The 18,616-nt window shown below is 34.7% G+C and overlaps 1 protein-coding gene across 1 annotated transcript; it reads right to left on the reverse strand.

Moving 5' to 3' along the window:
- LOC109836126 (T-complex protein 1 subunit epsilon-like) lies at positions 16,498-17,168 on the reverse strand. Its single transcript, XM_020404020.1, has one exon. It carries the CDS (start codon positions 17,162-17,164, stop codon positions 16,838-16,840), a length of 327 nt encoding a protein of 108 aa, XP_020259609.1. The 5' UTR covers positions 17,165-17,168; the 3' UTR covers positions 16,498-16,837.

The following is an 18,616-nucleotide window of genomic DNA, read 5'->3' on the forward strand; positions in this document are numbered from 1 at the left end:
TATGATAATAGCTTGAGCTATTGATGTACATGATAACAAGCTATTCATTCAGACATGATATATGGAAGAGTATTGAGTATAGAGTTTTAGTGCGTTGGTCTTGCAAATAAAGTAAAACATGCACAAAAAACAATATTGTTCCAGATAGTCGACACATCAGTCGACTGACTGCTATCGGTCGACACATCAGATCGACTACGCCTAGAATTTCCAGTTTTCAGGTTCGGTGTCTGTTTTGATTGGTTTCGGTTTGGGTCGGGTTTAAGCTATATGGTATATATCCACTCACCGAAAACATCCCACTCTCTCCTCAGCATCAGAGAAACCCTAGCACCTCTCCCTCTCTCAACCCTAAGTTGTTCTTGGGTGATTTTGGGGAAGAATCGAAGGATTTCGGGCAGGATTTTCAGTATTGAAAGGAAAAGACGAAAGGAATACTCCCTCAGAATCAGGAGCTCTTCATCACCCAGATGGCGAGTAACTCTGCCCAACTCTCCCTGTTTGTTTTTCACGAATTTATTGGAGTTTAATGGAGTTTTATTGAGCCAAAAAAAACAGTATTTTTTAGTACAAAGAATAAATCTTTATAGTATAGACGTGAAGTATTGAGCTTCTCAGTTTATAAAAGATATTATGTTTTATTAAGGAGATCTAGATCTGAAACGTTTGACAAAGAGGGTAATTTTTCATGATTTAGTTGATTCCCCAAACGTTTTTAAAACATGTTACTATGTTGGTTTTTAGGATTTTTGATAATGTTTAATATGTGATCTTTCCTTCCAGTTTTAAAGTGCAAATATGTTTGTATAGTATTTTTCAGTGCTTGGGATTGAGTGGAGATGAGTTTGGATTCAAATTTTGGGTGAAAAATAACAATGTACAGGAGTTTCTGCAGTCAATGCGGGGCCGCCGACTGATCAGTCACCGACGGAAATTTCAGCCATCAGTTCGACTGACCAGTCGACCTGACGGCTGAATTTTGTTTCTCAGCTTCTCAGTGCGACTGATCAGTCGACATGGCGACTGAGGTGTGCTGCCTGAGCCTCAGCTCAGTCATAAATATATCGACTGCGTCATCAGTCGACACATCGGTCGATCTGATGAGGCTGTTTACAGATTTTGATCTGTTTGAGCTGTCTTCGGGGTCGCCTCAATTAATCTGACACTACATTGCAATAATAGTGACGTTGTCTATACATGTGAGTCGACACTTTTAACAGCAAGTTTAGACCCTACATCAACGCGTTCGGTTCGGAATATGTATATCTTTCCACATATACCTTTTGACAATTGCACCTCTTTACTTATAGTCGTTGTTGGGCATGATCTTACTGTTGATCCAATGTGTTGGAGTACTAATCATTTGCGGTCCATGTGTTGGACACTGTATTTTATAGCAAGCCTCGTGTTGGCTGTGATTTATAGAAGTCTTAGAGATTGGACTGTGACGTTATGAATAGTCCTCGTGTTGCTGGTGATTTATAGAAGTCCTCGTGTTGGACTGTGATTTAAGAGTCCTTGAGATTGGAACTGTGAGTGTATGAAAGTCCTCGTGTTGGACTGTGATTTTAGAAGTCCTCGTGTTGGACTGTGATTTTAGAAGTCCTAGTGTTGGACTATAAAATTCATTCCAACCTCATGTGTTAGACATTTGAACAGCCATATTTCATGAGTTGGACAACTAGCGACATGATGTTGATAAGGCCTTGAATGTAATAATAAATGTCTTCCATTTAGCGTTTGTATCCACATATAATGTCTGAGATTTGCTGTATTTCCTTGTTTATTATTGTTTCTGTACTAGAACCGTCGGTTTGGTGTTTAGAGATTTACAATTTAGAGATACAAGGTATTATACATGAGGGGTTTCCTTGTTTGGTTATTTCGCCGACGTACCGTAATGCTCGTGTTGTCAAATTTCTAAATTACTTAAACCCTCTTATAGTAGGATCAATGATTTTAGATCTATTAATACATATTAATGTATTTTCTTATATCACGAGCCCTGTTCGCCCTTGGGGTGTTGTGATGTTACCGCTAGCACTTTTGACGCTCCGTTGTCCCTGCCCCTTTAGTCCATGAGCTAGGACACGGAGAGACCGCAGGTTGAAAGGCGAACCACATTAGTGTTCAGCTTACTTTGCTAGTATGTACTATTCTTTTTTCTTTGGGCTCACTGTAGTGAGGTTTAGACATTTGAGAGTCTTGTTCTAGAAATTGGTAAAGGCTGTATGCCTTATTTCTTATCGTTTAAAGTGTTTTGGAGACTTGGTTGAGTATTTCAGTTTTAATCTTTCAGATCTGGATTATGTATTCGTATTGTGGATGATGAGATATTATGTGACTATTATCATTTCATCAGTCTTGCTTTGTATTCTATTATGTTTTGTACCTACACCAGTTGTTGATTCTATAGATGGATGTTAAGTGTGATGGTGAAACATGGTTATTGCACGGTGTGGTCATAGCAGTTTGACATCTATGGTTTCACCTTGGAATGCCAGCCTTGTTGTGAACCAGGGCGTCAACATGTGGTATCAGAGCTATAGTTCCAAGTAATCCTTAGGATCATCCTGTGTCGGTCGTGGAGCTAGGATAAGTTTTCTTAGGATTCATCGTATAGAGTCCGTAAGGATTCCTAGTATGCAGTGAGTGACGATATATGTGTATATCTGAAAAAAAAAATTGAGAATTTTTTTTTTATGACATTTTTGAGTATAAAACCTAAAGTATTTGTGCAAATCTATATCGTAGTGACAAAACTTGTAGTGGTGGCATACGCTATTTATAGAGGTCTTATTTTTGACTCATAACTCTTAATTTCTATGATCAGAGGGGATGGGCAAAGGAACGTAGGAGACCCGACCTCGAGGCCACTCATGGCAGAGCCCAGCAGACCCATGAGCCGCAGCAGCTCCCCAGTACCTGGTAGAGTTTATAGCTCTCCCCTATCGGCGGGTAAAGAATAGGCAGCAATCGAGATCTTGTGGCGGAATACACTTAACAGCCACACCACCAGGTAGCGAAACGCCATGTTCTGCCAAGAAAATGAGACAAATAAGTTCAGAAGGGAAGGAAGGGAGTGTGAGAGAGGAGGCCGGAGGCAAGGGCAAGAAACAAGAGACGCCTTGATGGATCCACAGCATCAGGAAGCTCATAAGAAAGGAAAAAAAATCTCAACAGGATCAGAAGCACGTCACAGGCAAAAAGTTTCGGGGAATCTTGTTTTTAACTTCGACAGTGGACACACAGGATTAGAGTTGCCGCGTGACATCAACAACGAACTCCAGAGGGATATAGTCAACCAAACAGCAGCAGAAACTGAAGGAAGGTTCCAGAAGGTTCAGAGGTTTCTTCAGGGGCAGATTGTCACTATTCTCCAGCACCAGTGAAGAGCAGTTATTAGCCGCCTGGCAGAGTATATGCAGTAGTTTCGCAATCTGATCATGGAGCTAATGGGACAGTTTTAGAGGTAGTTCTTTTGTGATGTTTTTTTCCCAACCCCGTAATTCTTTTTCGATTCGGGAATCTCGCATTCTTCATATCGCATGATTTATGGACTAGAGATCTCCACTAGTACTCAGGGCGTCACTAACACCCCTTTATCTGTTTCCAACCCCTTTAGGTGAGGTATCGCTTCTGGAGATGCGTTTGTATGGAGGTGTACTGTCAGCTGCTAAAGAAGGAGTCCAGGAGTTTAGTAGTCGATTTGATAGTGTTGGTAATGTCGAGTCGATGTCACAGTCTTGGTATGAGATTGGTTATCTCCTATCATGTTAGCATTGAACTGCTTTGCGAAGACAGTCAAGGTGTGAGCGTCCGACAGGTCCAGAGCGGAGTCATTTCTGGCGTACATCCGAGGAGGTGATGCGATGGATCACGGGAGCTGAGTTGTATGGAGACTAGAGTTGTCTCAGAGTATCAGGGATGTCTTTCAGAACATACCTGGATTACCTCCAGTGAGACGCAGGTGAGTTCTCGGCATCGAGTGCATGCCTGGCACAGCCCCGATATCCCGCGCCCTATGATAGTACATCCAGCTGAAGATGAGGGAACTTCAGACCAGTTGGACGAGTTGTTATGCATCAGGGTTTTATTCGCGGAGCTCATTCTCCGTGGGGCGCGCCGGTCTCTTTCGGTGAAGAAGAAGGAGGTAGTCATAAAAGAATTATTTATTTACTAATAATTCACATATATTCATATAAAAAAAATTTACGGGGTTCTACAGCCGATATTGTGAACTACATAGTCATGAACCAGATCCCTTCTCATTGGTCCAAATAGGATAGATCCTGTTTTCTCTCCTAAATAAAATACTTTTATTGGGATGATCCATATCTGTTCAAATACTATCCTGATCAGATCTTTAGGAGATGTGTTCCCACTAAAGAAACTAGGAGTGTTCTATCCTTTTGTCATGAGCAAGCATGTGGGGACCACTTTGGCCTAAGAAAAACAGCTGAAAAAATTCTCCAATCTGGACTATACTAGCCCACTCTTTTTAAGGATTCATACGAGTTTTGCAAAACCTGTAACCACTGTCAACTTTTAGGGAAAGTCACTAGAAGAAATATGATGCCTTTATAACCTATCTTATCTGTTAAACTTTTTGATCTGTGGGGTATCGATTTCATGGGACCATTTTCAAATTTCTTTGAAAATGTTTACATTCTAGTAGTTGTCGAATACATGTCAAAATAGGTTGAGGCGGTAGTTTGCAAAACTAATGACAACAAGGTCGTTATTAAGTTTTTGAAAGAGAACATTTTTGCACGGTTTGGAGTACCCCGAACGATCATCAGTGACAATGGTACACATTTCTGTAACCGTTCTTTTGAGGCTTTGATGAGGAAATATTTAATCACACACAAATTGTCAACTCCTTATAACCCCTAAACCATTGGACAAGTAGAGGTCACAAACAGGCATATCAAACAAATCTTAGAAAAAACAGTTAATCATAACAGAAAAGTTTGGTCTATAATATTATGTGATGTTTTGTGGGCATATAGAACAGCTTCCAAGGCCAATTTGGGGATGTCACCATACAGACTAGTGTTTGGAAAAGCTTGCCACCTACCAGTAGAGTTAGAGCATCGAGCAATGTGGGCAATAAAACAGTTAAATTTTGACTCAAACTCGGCGTGTAAGAACAGATTGCTCCAAATAAATGAGTTGGAAGAAATTCGAAATGATGCATACATAAACTCAAAAATTTACAAAGAGAAAACCAAGATTTTTCATGACAAATCAATTTTACGAAAAAATTTCTCTCCAGGACAGAAAGTTTTATTGTACAATTCAAAATTATATTTTTTCCTTGGAAAATTAAGATCAAGATGGACAGGTACATTTTTTGTCAAACAAGTTTTTTCGCATGGGGCTGTCGAGATAGAAAATCCTAAAAATGGTAACATTTTTAAAATAAATGGTCAACGTCTAAAATCATTTTTAGAATTTTCTACGCTCAGAGAGGAAGAGGTGTTGGTTCGTCATAAACCTCATTATCTGTAAAAAAACAATAATAATAATAATAAATAATTACATTTTTTCTCTCTTTTTTGATTTCTTCATCTTCATACTAACAGTAATTACAGATCCTTATCATCATTGTTCTAGGTCGACCGAATAAATGTAAGTTCTTTAATTCTTATCTACTTTACTTTATGCATCAGCGAATTTGCATTGATGACAATGCAAAATTTAGGTGTGGGGGTGAGAAGTACATATTTTCCTCTTTATTTTACCTTTTTAGTTGCTTTTTTGTCATTTTTCCCTTTTTTTTAAAAAAAATTATAAAAATATTGTCACTTGCCAAATTAATAGAGTTAAGTAATAATTAATCTAATTAATAGATTTTAAAATTTCTAATTCCTAGTTAGTGATATACTCAAGTTCACCTTTTATGATAACTCCAAATAAAATTCTTAAGAAACGATTTTTCAACTAGTATACTTTACTTAAGTCTTACCTTATACTTTTAATTAAAAATAATGAAAATTTTGTATGCTTAACTTAGAGTTAAAAATATTTTTTCAAGATATCTTGATTTACACAATTTTAAAAAAATTACAAAAGAAGAGTGCGAAAAATGGGCACAAAAAAAACTCTTTAATTCAAGGTGATTCTATCTTATTAAGCCTAAGCTGACCGAGTAATTAAGCCCAAGGAGTATTTCCATACTTAATGACCTAAGCCCATTTGGGTTGGGATCCATTGGCCCAAAACTCGTTAAATGGTCACTTAGAAAGCCCGTTAAAATAGAAAACAATCACCAAGAATTAGAGAGTGAAGAAAAAAAATATATATATAACACTAACCATTTATATATATATATATATTTGTTGTTATTTTGTATATATGGTCTTGAAAAAAAAATTTTGATCAAGAGACTTGAAAGTTATTTAAAACAAAGAGTTAGCATGTTCTTTTCAAAACTTTAAATTAAATCTCTAAGATTTGACTTGGTTTTGTATTGCTATAATGAAAAAGATTTTCTAAGAGATTCACATTGGAGTTAATATAAAAACATTTTCTTAATTATTAACTAGCTTCAATTATAATATCTAAATATATCAAAGAAAATTAGTTATTTACTGACTTATTTAACTTGGCAAGTTGACTGAATTTTGTGGGTATATTCACTTCAAACCCTCACGAGACTACAACTCGTCCACTAGGGTAACCTAGGGGTTTAAAGGCTTGTTGTATGCGCTAAATACAATCGTGATTCCTGCGAAAGTGAGTTAGGTTTTCTGTTTTTTTTCTTTGATAGAGGTCTAGCAAAAGTTTAGGTGTGGGGGTATTTAATAATCATATTTTATTATAATTTTATACCCTCATTATCTATTTTATATGAATAAATATACCACTAATAATTTTTTTATCTTTAAATGCAGGTTAATGAAGAATAAATCTTAAAAATCCCATCTCTCAACAAAGGTCCTTGAGTAAATGAAGAAATGAAACAAAAGAGAAATGAAGAAGCCCATTGATTTGATGAAGAAAACAAGTATGAAGCCCAAAAGCCCAAAGCCCAAAGCCAATACAAGAGGAAATCTGCGGATGGCAAAAGGAAGAGACTGGGTATCGATACCAGAATCGATACCCGTATCAATACCAGCATCGATGCTAGTATCGATACCTGCGGGACTGTAGCACGTTCTAGGGCTGAAATTTACTTGTTTTGGATAAGTATTGATCCAATGGCTCATATTCATTGATGTTTACTATAAATAGAGGTAGAGAGTGAGGGTTTAGAGGTGTGAAAAAATTTATAACTCCATTTGGAGAGGAAGGTAACTCTTAATTGAGAAGGCCATCCAAATTTATAACTTTTTGTTACAATTAATAAAAAAAATTTCTCCACTTCAAATATTCTTCTCTTTGTTGGATGATGATGATGAAGAAGAAGAAAAGTTTGAATGTTTGCTTTTCTTTTATTTTTTTCTTTTATTTTTTAGTAATTTATTTATTATTGCTTATTAGTTAGATTTACATTTATGATTGTAGTGTAGATTTATTTTCTTGTTTTTTATTTTTTTTGCACTTTAATTTGTAGAGTAGATTTAGTTTCTTGCATTTAATTTTTGCAATTTATTTTGTACTTTAGATTTTAATTCTTTGTAGTTTGATTTTTTTTCTTGTTCATAGTTTAGATTTTTCTTTTCTTTTTCTTTTTGTAATTAGTTATTTTTCTTCTTGCTTTTATTTCTTAAGATGGGAAATTAATTCTTGTAGGAATATTAGAATTATATGAAACTAGTCTAATTTCCTTTATATTGTATGAATTATTTTCTTTTACTTAAAATATTCAAGTTTAGGATAATCAACTAGAAAACTAATTGGTAGAAGAAGAATTTAATAATCTATACTTATCTTAAATGGTTTGATAGGTTATGCTTATGAATTCTAGGATTACTATCTTGTTGTTGTTCTTATCATGAATAGTAATTTTGACTTAGATGATAATTTGATAGGTTATACTTTCCTTAAATAGTTTGATAGTCTATGCTTAATAAATCTAAGTTGAAATATGATAAAAAGAGAATAGTTTATATTTTGTAATTGAGATTAGCTAGTTGATTAAATTCTAGATTTCTCATATCTTTAATTGAATCCTCCATCTTGACTTTCTTGAATTTTCTTTTCATTCTTGATTTTATTTCTTGATTTTATTCATTCTTCTTTCTTGACTTGTGATTTCATTTATTCTTTGATTCTTTCTTCTCTCCTCTAAATTCAATTTATTTTCTCTTGCATATATTCACAACAATCACTCATCACAATCACACTTATTCTTTAATCCTATTTTTGTCACGCACAAAACATAAGAACAAATTCTAATAATCTCTTAAAATCACCTTCCTTGTGGGATCGATAACTTTTTTATAACTTGATCAGTTGTGCACTTGCAATTTTGGTACATAATTATGCCGCATCAAGCGTTGTCTAAGATCCGTACTTTATCGGTGTACATAGAGTCTATTTCAGATTTTATTGCATCATGCCAAGCAACAGAGTCCCTACTCTGAGATGCTTGTTGATAACTCAAAGGTTCGTCATCATCTATGACGTGATCTAACATGCTACCTTCAACGAGAAAATCATATTGTCTCTTAGGTGTATGAGATTGCCTTGGATATCTACAGAGTGGTTGAGATTCTTCTGGTATAACTGAATTTGCTGGTTCTACTAAATTATTAGTATTAATTTGTATCTCTGAAATTTCTTCCAGTTCTACTATGCTCCCACTAATTTCTTTTTCAAAAAATTCCTTCTCCAAGAAGGTAGCAAACCGAAAAACAATTATCTTTTGTTCATCAATGTGGTAGAATTGATATCCGATAGAATTCTTTGTATATCCTATAAATTTACACAATACTGAGTGTGCCTCTAACTTTTTGGGATCTTGCTTTTACATAAGCATGACATCCCTAAATCTTAATATAATTAAGATGTGGTTTCTTCCCACTCCATATCTCATACAGAGATTTAGGCACTGCTTTAGTTAGAACCCTATTCAGTAAGTGTGCTGCTGTTTCCAATGCATACCCCCAGAATAAAAAAGGTAACTCAGCATTACTCATCATGGAACGTACCATATCTAATAGGGTACGATTTCTCCTTTCTGACACGCCATTATGCTGTGGTGTAAAGGATGGAGTAACCTGAGAGAGAATCTCATTCTCTTTTAAAAAACCTAAGAATTCCGAGCTTAAGTATTCACCTCCTCGATCCGATCGAAGAATTTTAACTTTCTTGCTCGTTTGGTTCTCTACTTTATTTTTATACTCGATAAATTTCTCAAATGCTTTAGACTTGTGTTTCATCAAAAACACATGTCCAAATTTTAAAAAATCATCAGTAAAAGTAATAAAATAGGAGTAGCCACCTCTGACCATTGTAGACATTGGATCACATACATCACTATGTATCAGTCCTAAGAGTTCTATAACTCTTGCTCCAGTTCCCGTAAATGGAGTCTTGGTCATTTTACCTTTAAGACAAGACTTGCAAGTATCATAAGACTTAAAGTCAAATAGATCTAAATATCCATGCTTATGTAGCTCGTCAAGTCTTTCTTTATTAATATGACCAAGTCTACAATGCCATAAGAAAGCATCATTCATAACCGAGTGCTTTCTTTTATTAATGTGATGAGTATTCAGAATTGTGTTTTGATTAAAAATATAGATGCCATTACACAATGTTCCATAAGCAATCAACTTTTGATTAAATATGATATTCATAACATTGTTCTCCAACTTGAAAATATATATCCATCTTTATCTAATAAAGATATAGATATTATATTGCACATCATAGTTGGTATGAAATAGCAGCTTTTCAAAATCAAAACGTTTCTATTTGGCAAAACTAGATAAAAATTCCCTACTGCAAGTGCAACAACCATTGCACCATTGCCAACTTGTAGGGTCATCTCTCCAGCTCCAAGTTTCCTATAACTTCTCAACCACTGTAACAAATTACAGATGTGAGATCCTGATCCGGTATCTAATACCCAAGATGTAGGATTTATAGAAAAACAATTCTGAGTAACAAGCACATCTGAAGATGAAGCAACATCTTGCTTCTTCTTGATGAGTGAGGCTAAGAATTCTGGATATATACTCTTAATAGTTCTCAACCAGTCTATATAATTAGGATCGGTTAACTTGTTCTTTTCTGATATGATTTTTAAGCCAGACATAATGGTCTGAAAGAGAGAGGAAAAAAATATTTTAGCAGATGTTCAATACATAAAATAGATTTGGATCATTTTTATCTAAGTTATGCCTCCTACTATTTTTCGAGTCCCTCAAAACCTTATAAGAGGTGACCGGAAAACAACCCCTTGTTTTCAAGTGGGATCAAAATCCAATTATTATTGAATGCATCAATCTTAACATATGCTAAAAAATTAATATACTCAATAATTAGTAGACAACTTTTGTTTTTTACACTCTTATAATTCTTGATATGATTTTACCCCTAATCTTTTATGACCTTGACGTATGACAACAAATCACAAAATGCTAGTCATGTTTGGATCCATCATTTCTTGAATGACTTAAATTTAACTTATACAAACTCTTAACTTATGCCAACAAAGTCGTATAACCAACTTAAGCTAACCTTATATCTAATATACAGATGAATACTACTTAGCCATAGAATAGTTATGTCTTGACGTATGCCAACAAACATAGTATTTATAAGCCAGATGAATACTACTTAGCCATAGAATAGTTATGTCTTGACGTATGCCAACAAACATAGTATTTATAAGCTTAATAGTATTCAACTGAAATGATGGTAGTTATGTCTTGACGTATGCCAACAAACATAGTATTTATAAGCTTAATAGTATTCAACTGAAATGATGAATGGCTACGGATGATTTCACAAATCTTTTACCGTAATCAAACTTGATATAGTTAAAAGATGCCCTATATTTATACTTGCAATAATTAAACTAGCTAGGTAAGCGCAAGATTGGTGGGAGAGTTCTGAGCTATTCACCGGGAATATTCATCATACCTTAACACCGCTCTTTAAGACTATAGCGTGAAAGATTGGGCATCACCCCTAATCTTAATTTGGGCATCATTCCATGTGCTATATCTCATAATTACTTTCATTGACACTAGTTAAAAGTTCGTTCTAAATACATTTCTTTTAACTACTTTAGGTTTATTTATCTTTCACACTAAACCTATGTTAATATCGGTCCCACCACTCTATGGTCAATAAACTCTTATTGTCATATCTCACAAAGATTAAAATGAGTTTTATAATAAAAAACTATTTCTCTAGTGAGATAGAGATATTAACTTTGCAGAATATAACACCCAATTGTTTTGACATCTACAATTGGGGCACAACCAACATATCAACATATATAATAGCAATATGGAATGGTAGTGGACAACTTAAAGGAATAAAATGCAACTACACTAATTACATTTTGGTAAGCAATTTACAACTCCTTTCAGTGCTAGCTCCCTTGCAAATCCTGTATTATTACAATCGCATATACATAAGACATGCAAGCCCCATTTATAATGGAAAAACCATCTCGTAGGATGGGAAATAATATTACATTGAATGTAAAATAAAAGCCATAAATAAAATAACTAAACTAAACAACCATACCCCCCCCCCCCCCACCCGAACAAGGGCCTATACCCGTAGGCGTAGCCCATGATCGGTGAGCAAGTGCCTAAACCCGTAGGCGTAGCCCATGCTCAGGGAGGGAAGAGGTCAAAAATAATATTACATTTCTAGCTATATTACATCAATATAATAAATATAAGAGAATCGTTGTTCACTACCATCCATAAACATAACATCCACGCAAGATGATATAAAACATATAACTTAATCAATATTAAGAAATATGCATCTATCTAGTTATGCAACAAATTGGAAAATAATATAACATAGGGATTATCCTAACTCAAATAGGACTATCATGCTTCTAACATACAACTACACTAGTTGTAAATAAGTATTTTGCAATATATACAAGTGTTTTTACTCTAAAAAACTTATGAACCAAAAATCACATTTTTGAATCAACAACTAGTATAGCTAATGACAAAACAACTTGAATAAATTAAACTAGTTTCATTAAAACACTATTTGATTAGACTAGTAATTAGAAGCATGCACAAAGACCTCTATGAGTTAGATATTCATGTTAAGATTTAATTAGATGGAACCATGGCTCTGATACCATGTTGGAAATTCATGCTAAATACATGCAAAATACGCAACAGAAGATCGTATGTATAATAATACTAAGCATGTAGAGAGCATAAAAAATAAGCTAGGACCATTCTAATTAAATCTAACATGATCCCTATATTAAAGAGAGCATACAAGAGTTAGAAAGTCATACTTTCGAAGCGTGATTCGATGGAAGATCGAACAATCCCTAGCTCTTGCTCCTTGTAGTAGTAAATCTCTTCGTAGTGGATCTCCAAGTCTTCAAGTGAGCTTGATAAAATCAGAGTCTTCTTGAGACACAAGGCAAGATATCCACCCCGGGGTACTTTAAAATCCTACTACTTTCTCTTACTCAAAGATTGCTAGAGTTTAGTATGAGGTAGATCTCTCTTCTTTTCTTTTATGGAAAGCAACTATGAATAAACCATTTATTTAATTTTTCCATTAACCATGAAAGAAGAAAGAGAGCTTATATTTATAGAGGAAGAATATGTCATGATATGAATGACTCATTCCATGAGTCACACCATGAGTCATCAAAACAATGATTCTCTCATGAGTCATGCAATGACTTATCTCATGAGTCATGCAATGAATCATGAAGAATCAAAACTATGTTCTAAAACCATGTTCCCAAATCATACCACCTTAATGACTCATCTCATGACTCATTAATCAAGGTATAATGAAGTACGTATTTCATAAATGAAAATACCACATCAATACGGTATTTCATAAATACGATATTTTGTAACTTTACAATCAATGACCAATAAGTCATCATATGACCAAAAAAGTCAACGAGTTGACCAAAAGTCAACTGTTGACAAAAAAGTCAACTAATTGACTAAAAGTAAACTTTATGGGAAAAATACTGGAATTTATTTCCTAAGCACATAGCATTCTTATTTTTATCGATATACATAACTATTTATGTGTATCCAATAAAATCATATATGCGTATTAATCATACGCATCACTCTATAAATAGTATTTCATATTATTTAAGTACGCACTTGGTATGACTCTAGGGCCCAACTTAAGAACTCGGCAGTGGATGATATCCATAAGTACAACAGAGGTGCTAGCTACACATAAAGACTACTCGGGTATAAGTTGTGATAAATGTATGTAAGATGCTTACACAATTTTATCAGGACCACTTAATGATAATACCGTACAGTCCGGTCTCTTTATCAAACCATGTCAAACTATTGAGACTAGGATATGAAAAACTGTCAAACCCTAATTGCTCAATTAGTGTTTGTTGATATTAAACTCATAACCTATAAGATCTAATTGCTCAATTAGTGTTTGTTGATATTAAACTCATAACCTATAAGATCAAACTGACACTCAGTTTATCTTATATTAAACTCATAACCTATAAGATCAAACTGACACTCAGTTTATCTTATTTACCTCGGCCAATGATTTTCATGTTATAGTTATATCAAACAATCTTATGACATCAACCCCTTATACTAGGAGAGAAGAATCCCATTTTGGTATCTCAATATCTACTTATGCCTCAGGATGCACCCAACAAGAACCGTTATGCACAACTCGATGAGAACTGTGGTTAGATAAAAGTCTAAGTACACCTATACTGACATGTAAGATATTACACTCATGCCTCAGGTCATGAGACTACTATGTACTATATCACTTGAGAACTTCTGTTTGACAGTTAAGTAATGAGACTACTATGTACTATATCACTTGAGAACTTCTGTTTGACAGTTAAGTATAATTACCAACTAGATATTCTCGGTGAGTTGTTCAGTCAACTCATTCACTAATGAGTCACCTGTATACTATATTTTGATGTTTCATATCAATGATCCAAGAGATGGATCATCATCCTACTAAAAGAGAAATAGAGTATACACTAGTCTTTCCAAAGTGATGATGTCTCATTTCAACACTTCATCAACTAGGAACATTTTAGAATATACGTTAGAGACAAATCAGATCTTTTCATTACGATCATATCCGAAATGTCTGATAGTCTAGTATCATTCTAAGGACTTTATCTATATTAAAATATCATTACGATCATATCCGAAATGTCTGATAGTCTAGTATCATTCTAAGGACTTTATCTATATTAAAATACCAGATAAATCTGACCAAAATAGCATACTATCATTTTGAATAAGGATGTTGTATTCATATAGGTCCTGTTATAATATTTAATTATTGCCTGCAGGGCATCTATATCTAACAGATAAGTGCGCCAATGCCAAACACAAATAAGCAATATGATCACAGAGTTCGGTCACCCTCGACCTACGTCTCCGCTCCTCATCCTCGAGGAGATACTCCACTATATCACAAAAAATAAATACACAATCGGTTTTCAACGCTCATCGATAACGTTTATAGCTCACACAATTATTAATACACAATACACTCCTCTAAGTGTTGGCCTATTCGTGTTACCTTCCTTAAGTGCTTGGATTTACTACATCTCCCTAGGCTTTACAACCAACGTCACTCCTCTTGGAATTGATCACGGTCTCTTCCATCCACTCCTTTAAGTGTTCTTGTGTATTGCAACATGTTCTCAACTATAAAGTGCAAATAACAAGATTTGTTCTCTAAACAAGATGAGAACTAAAATGAAGCTCACTCTCAATGATTAACTCACCACAACGAAAATATACAATATGTGAAAGTACTTAATCTCAAATTGGTTGTGCGTGAAATCAATGAGTAAAAATAAAATCAAACTCGAATTAATCTAGCAAACATAAATATAACAATTTAAATATAAACAAGCTAGATAATTGAGTTTAGAAAAACTTCTCCAAGAACAAGAGAGAGAGAGATTTGAATAGTGATGCTCAAAACCGAAATGATCTCCTCCTCTTGTAAACTCTTTTTGTACAAACAAAAACATACTTAAAACTTTAAAACAAACTTGTATAAACTCACTTAAACATCCATAAAAAATAAATGAGAGTTGAGGACTTTGTATAGCCTCTCAAACTAACCAAAAAAACCATTAAAAATGAGTCTGGAAAACTAGCCATTACAGCACCGTCGGTCGACTGATGTACTGTTCAGTCGATTGATGAGCTGACAGTTGGCTGATTTTGAAAAACTATCGGTCGACTAATGCAAACCATCAGTCGACTGAAAACATTGTCCAGTCAACTGATGGAGGTCAGTCGACTGATGAAGGTTGGTCGACTGAGCAGAATTTTTTTAGTCATTGCAGAGTAGTTTATCAGTCGACTGATGCATAGTGTCGATCGACTGAAAATACTATTCAGTTAACTGATGAGGTCAGCCGACTGAGCAGAAACTTTTTAGTAATTGCTGAGCAGTTCTTCGGTCGACTGATGAACAGTGTCGGTTGATCGAAAAACTTGCACATCCCAGTTTTGAGTAGAAAATCTAATTTTTAAAGGAGCTTTAAAATAGTAAATAAATTCTAAAAATTATAAAACTTGGGGAAATGATTATTCTGATGAAATAAACATGTTAGAAAAAGAATTTCTTAAATATCATTTCCCAATTGTGAAAATTTATCATTTTGCAAAACGGTCAAAAATACGGTTTTAGAAGTGTGTGTATTTGATCCCCAAATGCTTCAAAAGTAATCTACTTTATTTCTTGCTTTTAGAAGTGTGTGTATTTGATCCCCAAATGCTTCAAAAGTAATCTACTTTATTTCTTGCCTACATTATGATCTAGAGAGAAAGTATTTGATCCCCAAATGCTTCAAAAGTAATCTACTTTATTTCTTGCCTACATTATGATCTAGAGAGAAAGTAACATGCAAATACCGCTCACAAATGTATACAAATCTTTAGACTCAATATTTGCTAATTTGTTGATGAAGCTCTTCTTATATATATATCATTCTTGAAAACTCTTCTTCATCAATTTGCCTCCACCTCCATGAATATGATCATTGAAGCTTAAATCCATCAATCCTTCTATGAATATCATTGTGAAGGCGCAATCCAACCTATCTCTAACTTGAGGATCTTTGTATATAATACCTAACAAGCAAAAACAAACACTCGACAAACGATGTTAGGAATTGTTTGTTAATCATCAAAACTAGATTAGATAGTAGGCTTATAAACATGAGACCTAACACAATACAGAATGCTAATGGGGATCAAGACTCGGCTTTAACAGTTGGAAAAAGAATAGAGTCACACTAGGCAAATGTGACAACATGATCATTTTGTTGGAAAAAAGAGAGGAGATGAGGAGATAATATTTTTCTATATAATTCATCAACTAAAAGTGCCTTTATATAGGCTTACAAAACAACTTAATCCCATAAAAATCTAAACTAATTAGCAACAACTCCACTAACAAAATAACAACCTAATAACAAATTTGAATCAGTTATTCAACATTCCCCCTTGATTCAAAATTTCTTGTCATTCCTCTTGAATCTTCATAGAGCACTTCTCTCCACTTTGTGATGCACTTCTCATCTCAATCTTGTTGATGCACATAATCACCAACATTCTCTTAAAGGAGCACATCTCTCCACAAATATTTGTCCAATCTCTCCATGGTGCACATCTCACCATGATTTTCCAAAATTTAAGCAATGATACATAACAATGAGTTAGAAGGCAGAGCCTCCGCCTTTGGTCTTTCCAAGCATAATGTCCTTGTCTTCGTTAATCTTCGAAGCTAAGTAATCGCTACCTCCTGCATCTGGATGATTAGCCACCATCACCTTTGCAATCTGATTGTCCACGTGCATGTGTTCCAAGAATGTTGCCCCATCGTTTGTGATGACGAGGTCGCCGGCAGGGCTCTGCTTCATCTTGTCCATGTCCTTAGGGCCAAGCGGAGTGCGTAGGATACGAGATTCGGCGACGCCAGCGGCGATGTTGGATTTCTGGGCGTCGAGGCCACGAAGCCTCATCTTCTGATCTTGCTCCTTCATAAAATCTGCGCATTCAAGACTCGGCTTTAACAGTTGGAAAAAGAATAGAGTCACACTAGGCAAATGTGACAACATGATCATTTTGTTGGAAAAAAGAGAGGAGATGAGGAGATAATATTTTTCTATATAATTCATCAACTAAAAGTGCCTTTATATAGGCTTACAAAACAACTTAATCCCATAAAAATCTAAACTAATTAGCAACAACTCCACTAACAAAATAACAACCTAATAACAAATTTGAATCAGTTATTCAACACATTTTAAATATTGATCCTGGGAGGGAACCATGATTTTGAAGGAGGTAAGACACAAGGTTATTGAAGATAAAAAAAAATATTGGCGAATAGAATGTAAATGCTAAAAATTTTCCCCGTAGGGAATTAAAAATCTGAGCATAGGGATAATTCCAATATTATTAATTTTGTGGTTGGAAAACACCATTGATTATTAGCTAACAGTGAGAAAAAATATAAATCCAAATGGGGCACTTGCGCTACCTCGCAAGTACCTTTCTCCGTTCCATAAAAAAAATGCTAACTGATACCAATTTATTTGTTGCAAATGTCCACATGGAGATAGGCTAGACTAATTTACTTGGACTGAATTGGTTCAATAATGATATTTCTTACTGAGTCACAGATCAAAACATGTTTAACTATATGTTTATCTGGCTAGTTTTTCAATGTGAGGCTAATCTAATCTCATGTAGCCTGCGATCCTTTGTCGAACACATAACAGCCTTCCTACGTTCACAATATATAGTATGTATATGAGTCAAGCCGTCATGAATACGAGTATAGATTACTCAAATAAAAGACAAACACGGAAATTATTTGTGAATTTGTACAGACTACATACTGATAAGCAGTCACTTTCACAGAGTAGAAGACTACGCCCTTGGAAAATAACTTGGCACTTTGAAAGCCATATAAATAGCTAAACTTTGCAAATTATGCCCCCTTATAATGGGGATTATTCTGTTACCTTCCAATCAACTTCAAGCAGGCTGCTTGAAACTTTGTTAGGTTTAGTCTCAGCCCAATCTGGCTACTGGTAGAAAAAGTAAAGAAAAAAGGCTAGAAATTTGCCAATTGATAGCCCATGGAAAAGGAATATGCCATATTCCTATGTTCACGTGAGAAGCACAATCCCCTGACCATATTTAAAAAGTTACTTGTCTCATGGTTCCTAATTTATATTGTACTACAAATTGCAAAGGCAAATTTCAAAGACCATTATAAAGCTTCAACTGTTTATTTTCATGATTTTTGATTATTTTAATTTAATGACATGAGCTGCAATTTTTCAAAAATTCCTTTTGAAATATGTAACAAACTGATCTACTATCCCCATTACGTTTCAAAAATTATTGGAGGAAGGGGCGGGGGGGGGGTGGGGGGGTGGGCGTTGTGTATGCGGGGCTCAATTGCAGCGAATGAAAAGTACTTT

Source organism: Asparagus officinalis, chromosome 4 (assembly GCF_001876935.1).
Source record: "Asparagus officinalis chromosome 4, Aspof.V1, whole genome shotgun sequence".
Lineage (NCBI taxonomy): Eukaryota > Viridiplantae > Streptophyta > Magnoliopsida > Asparagales > Asparagaceae > Asparagus > Asparagus officinalis.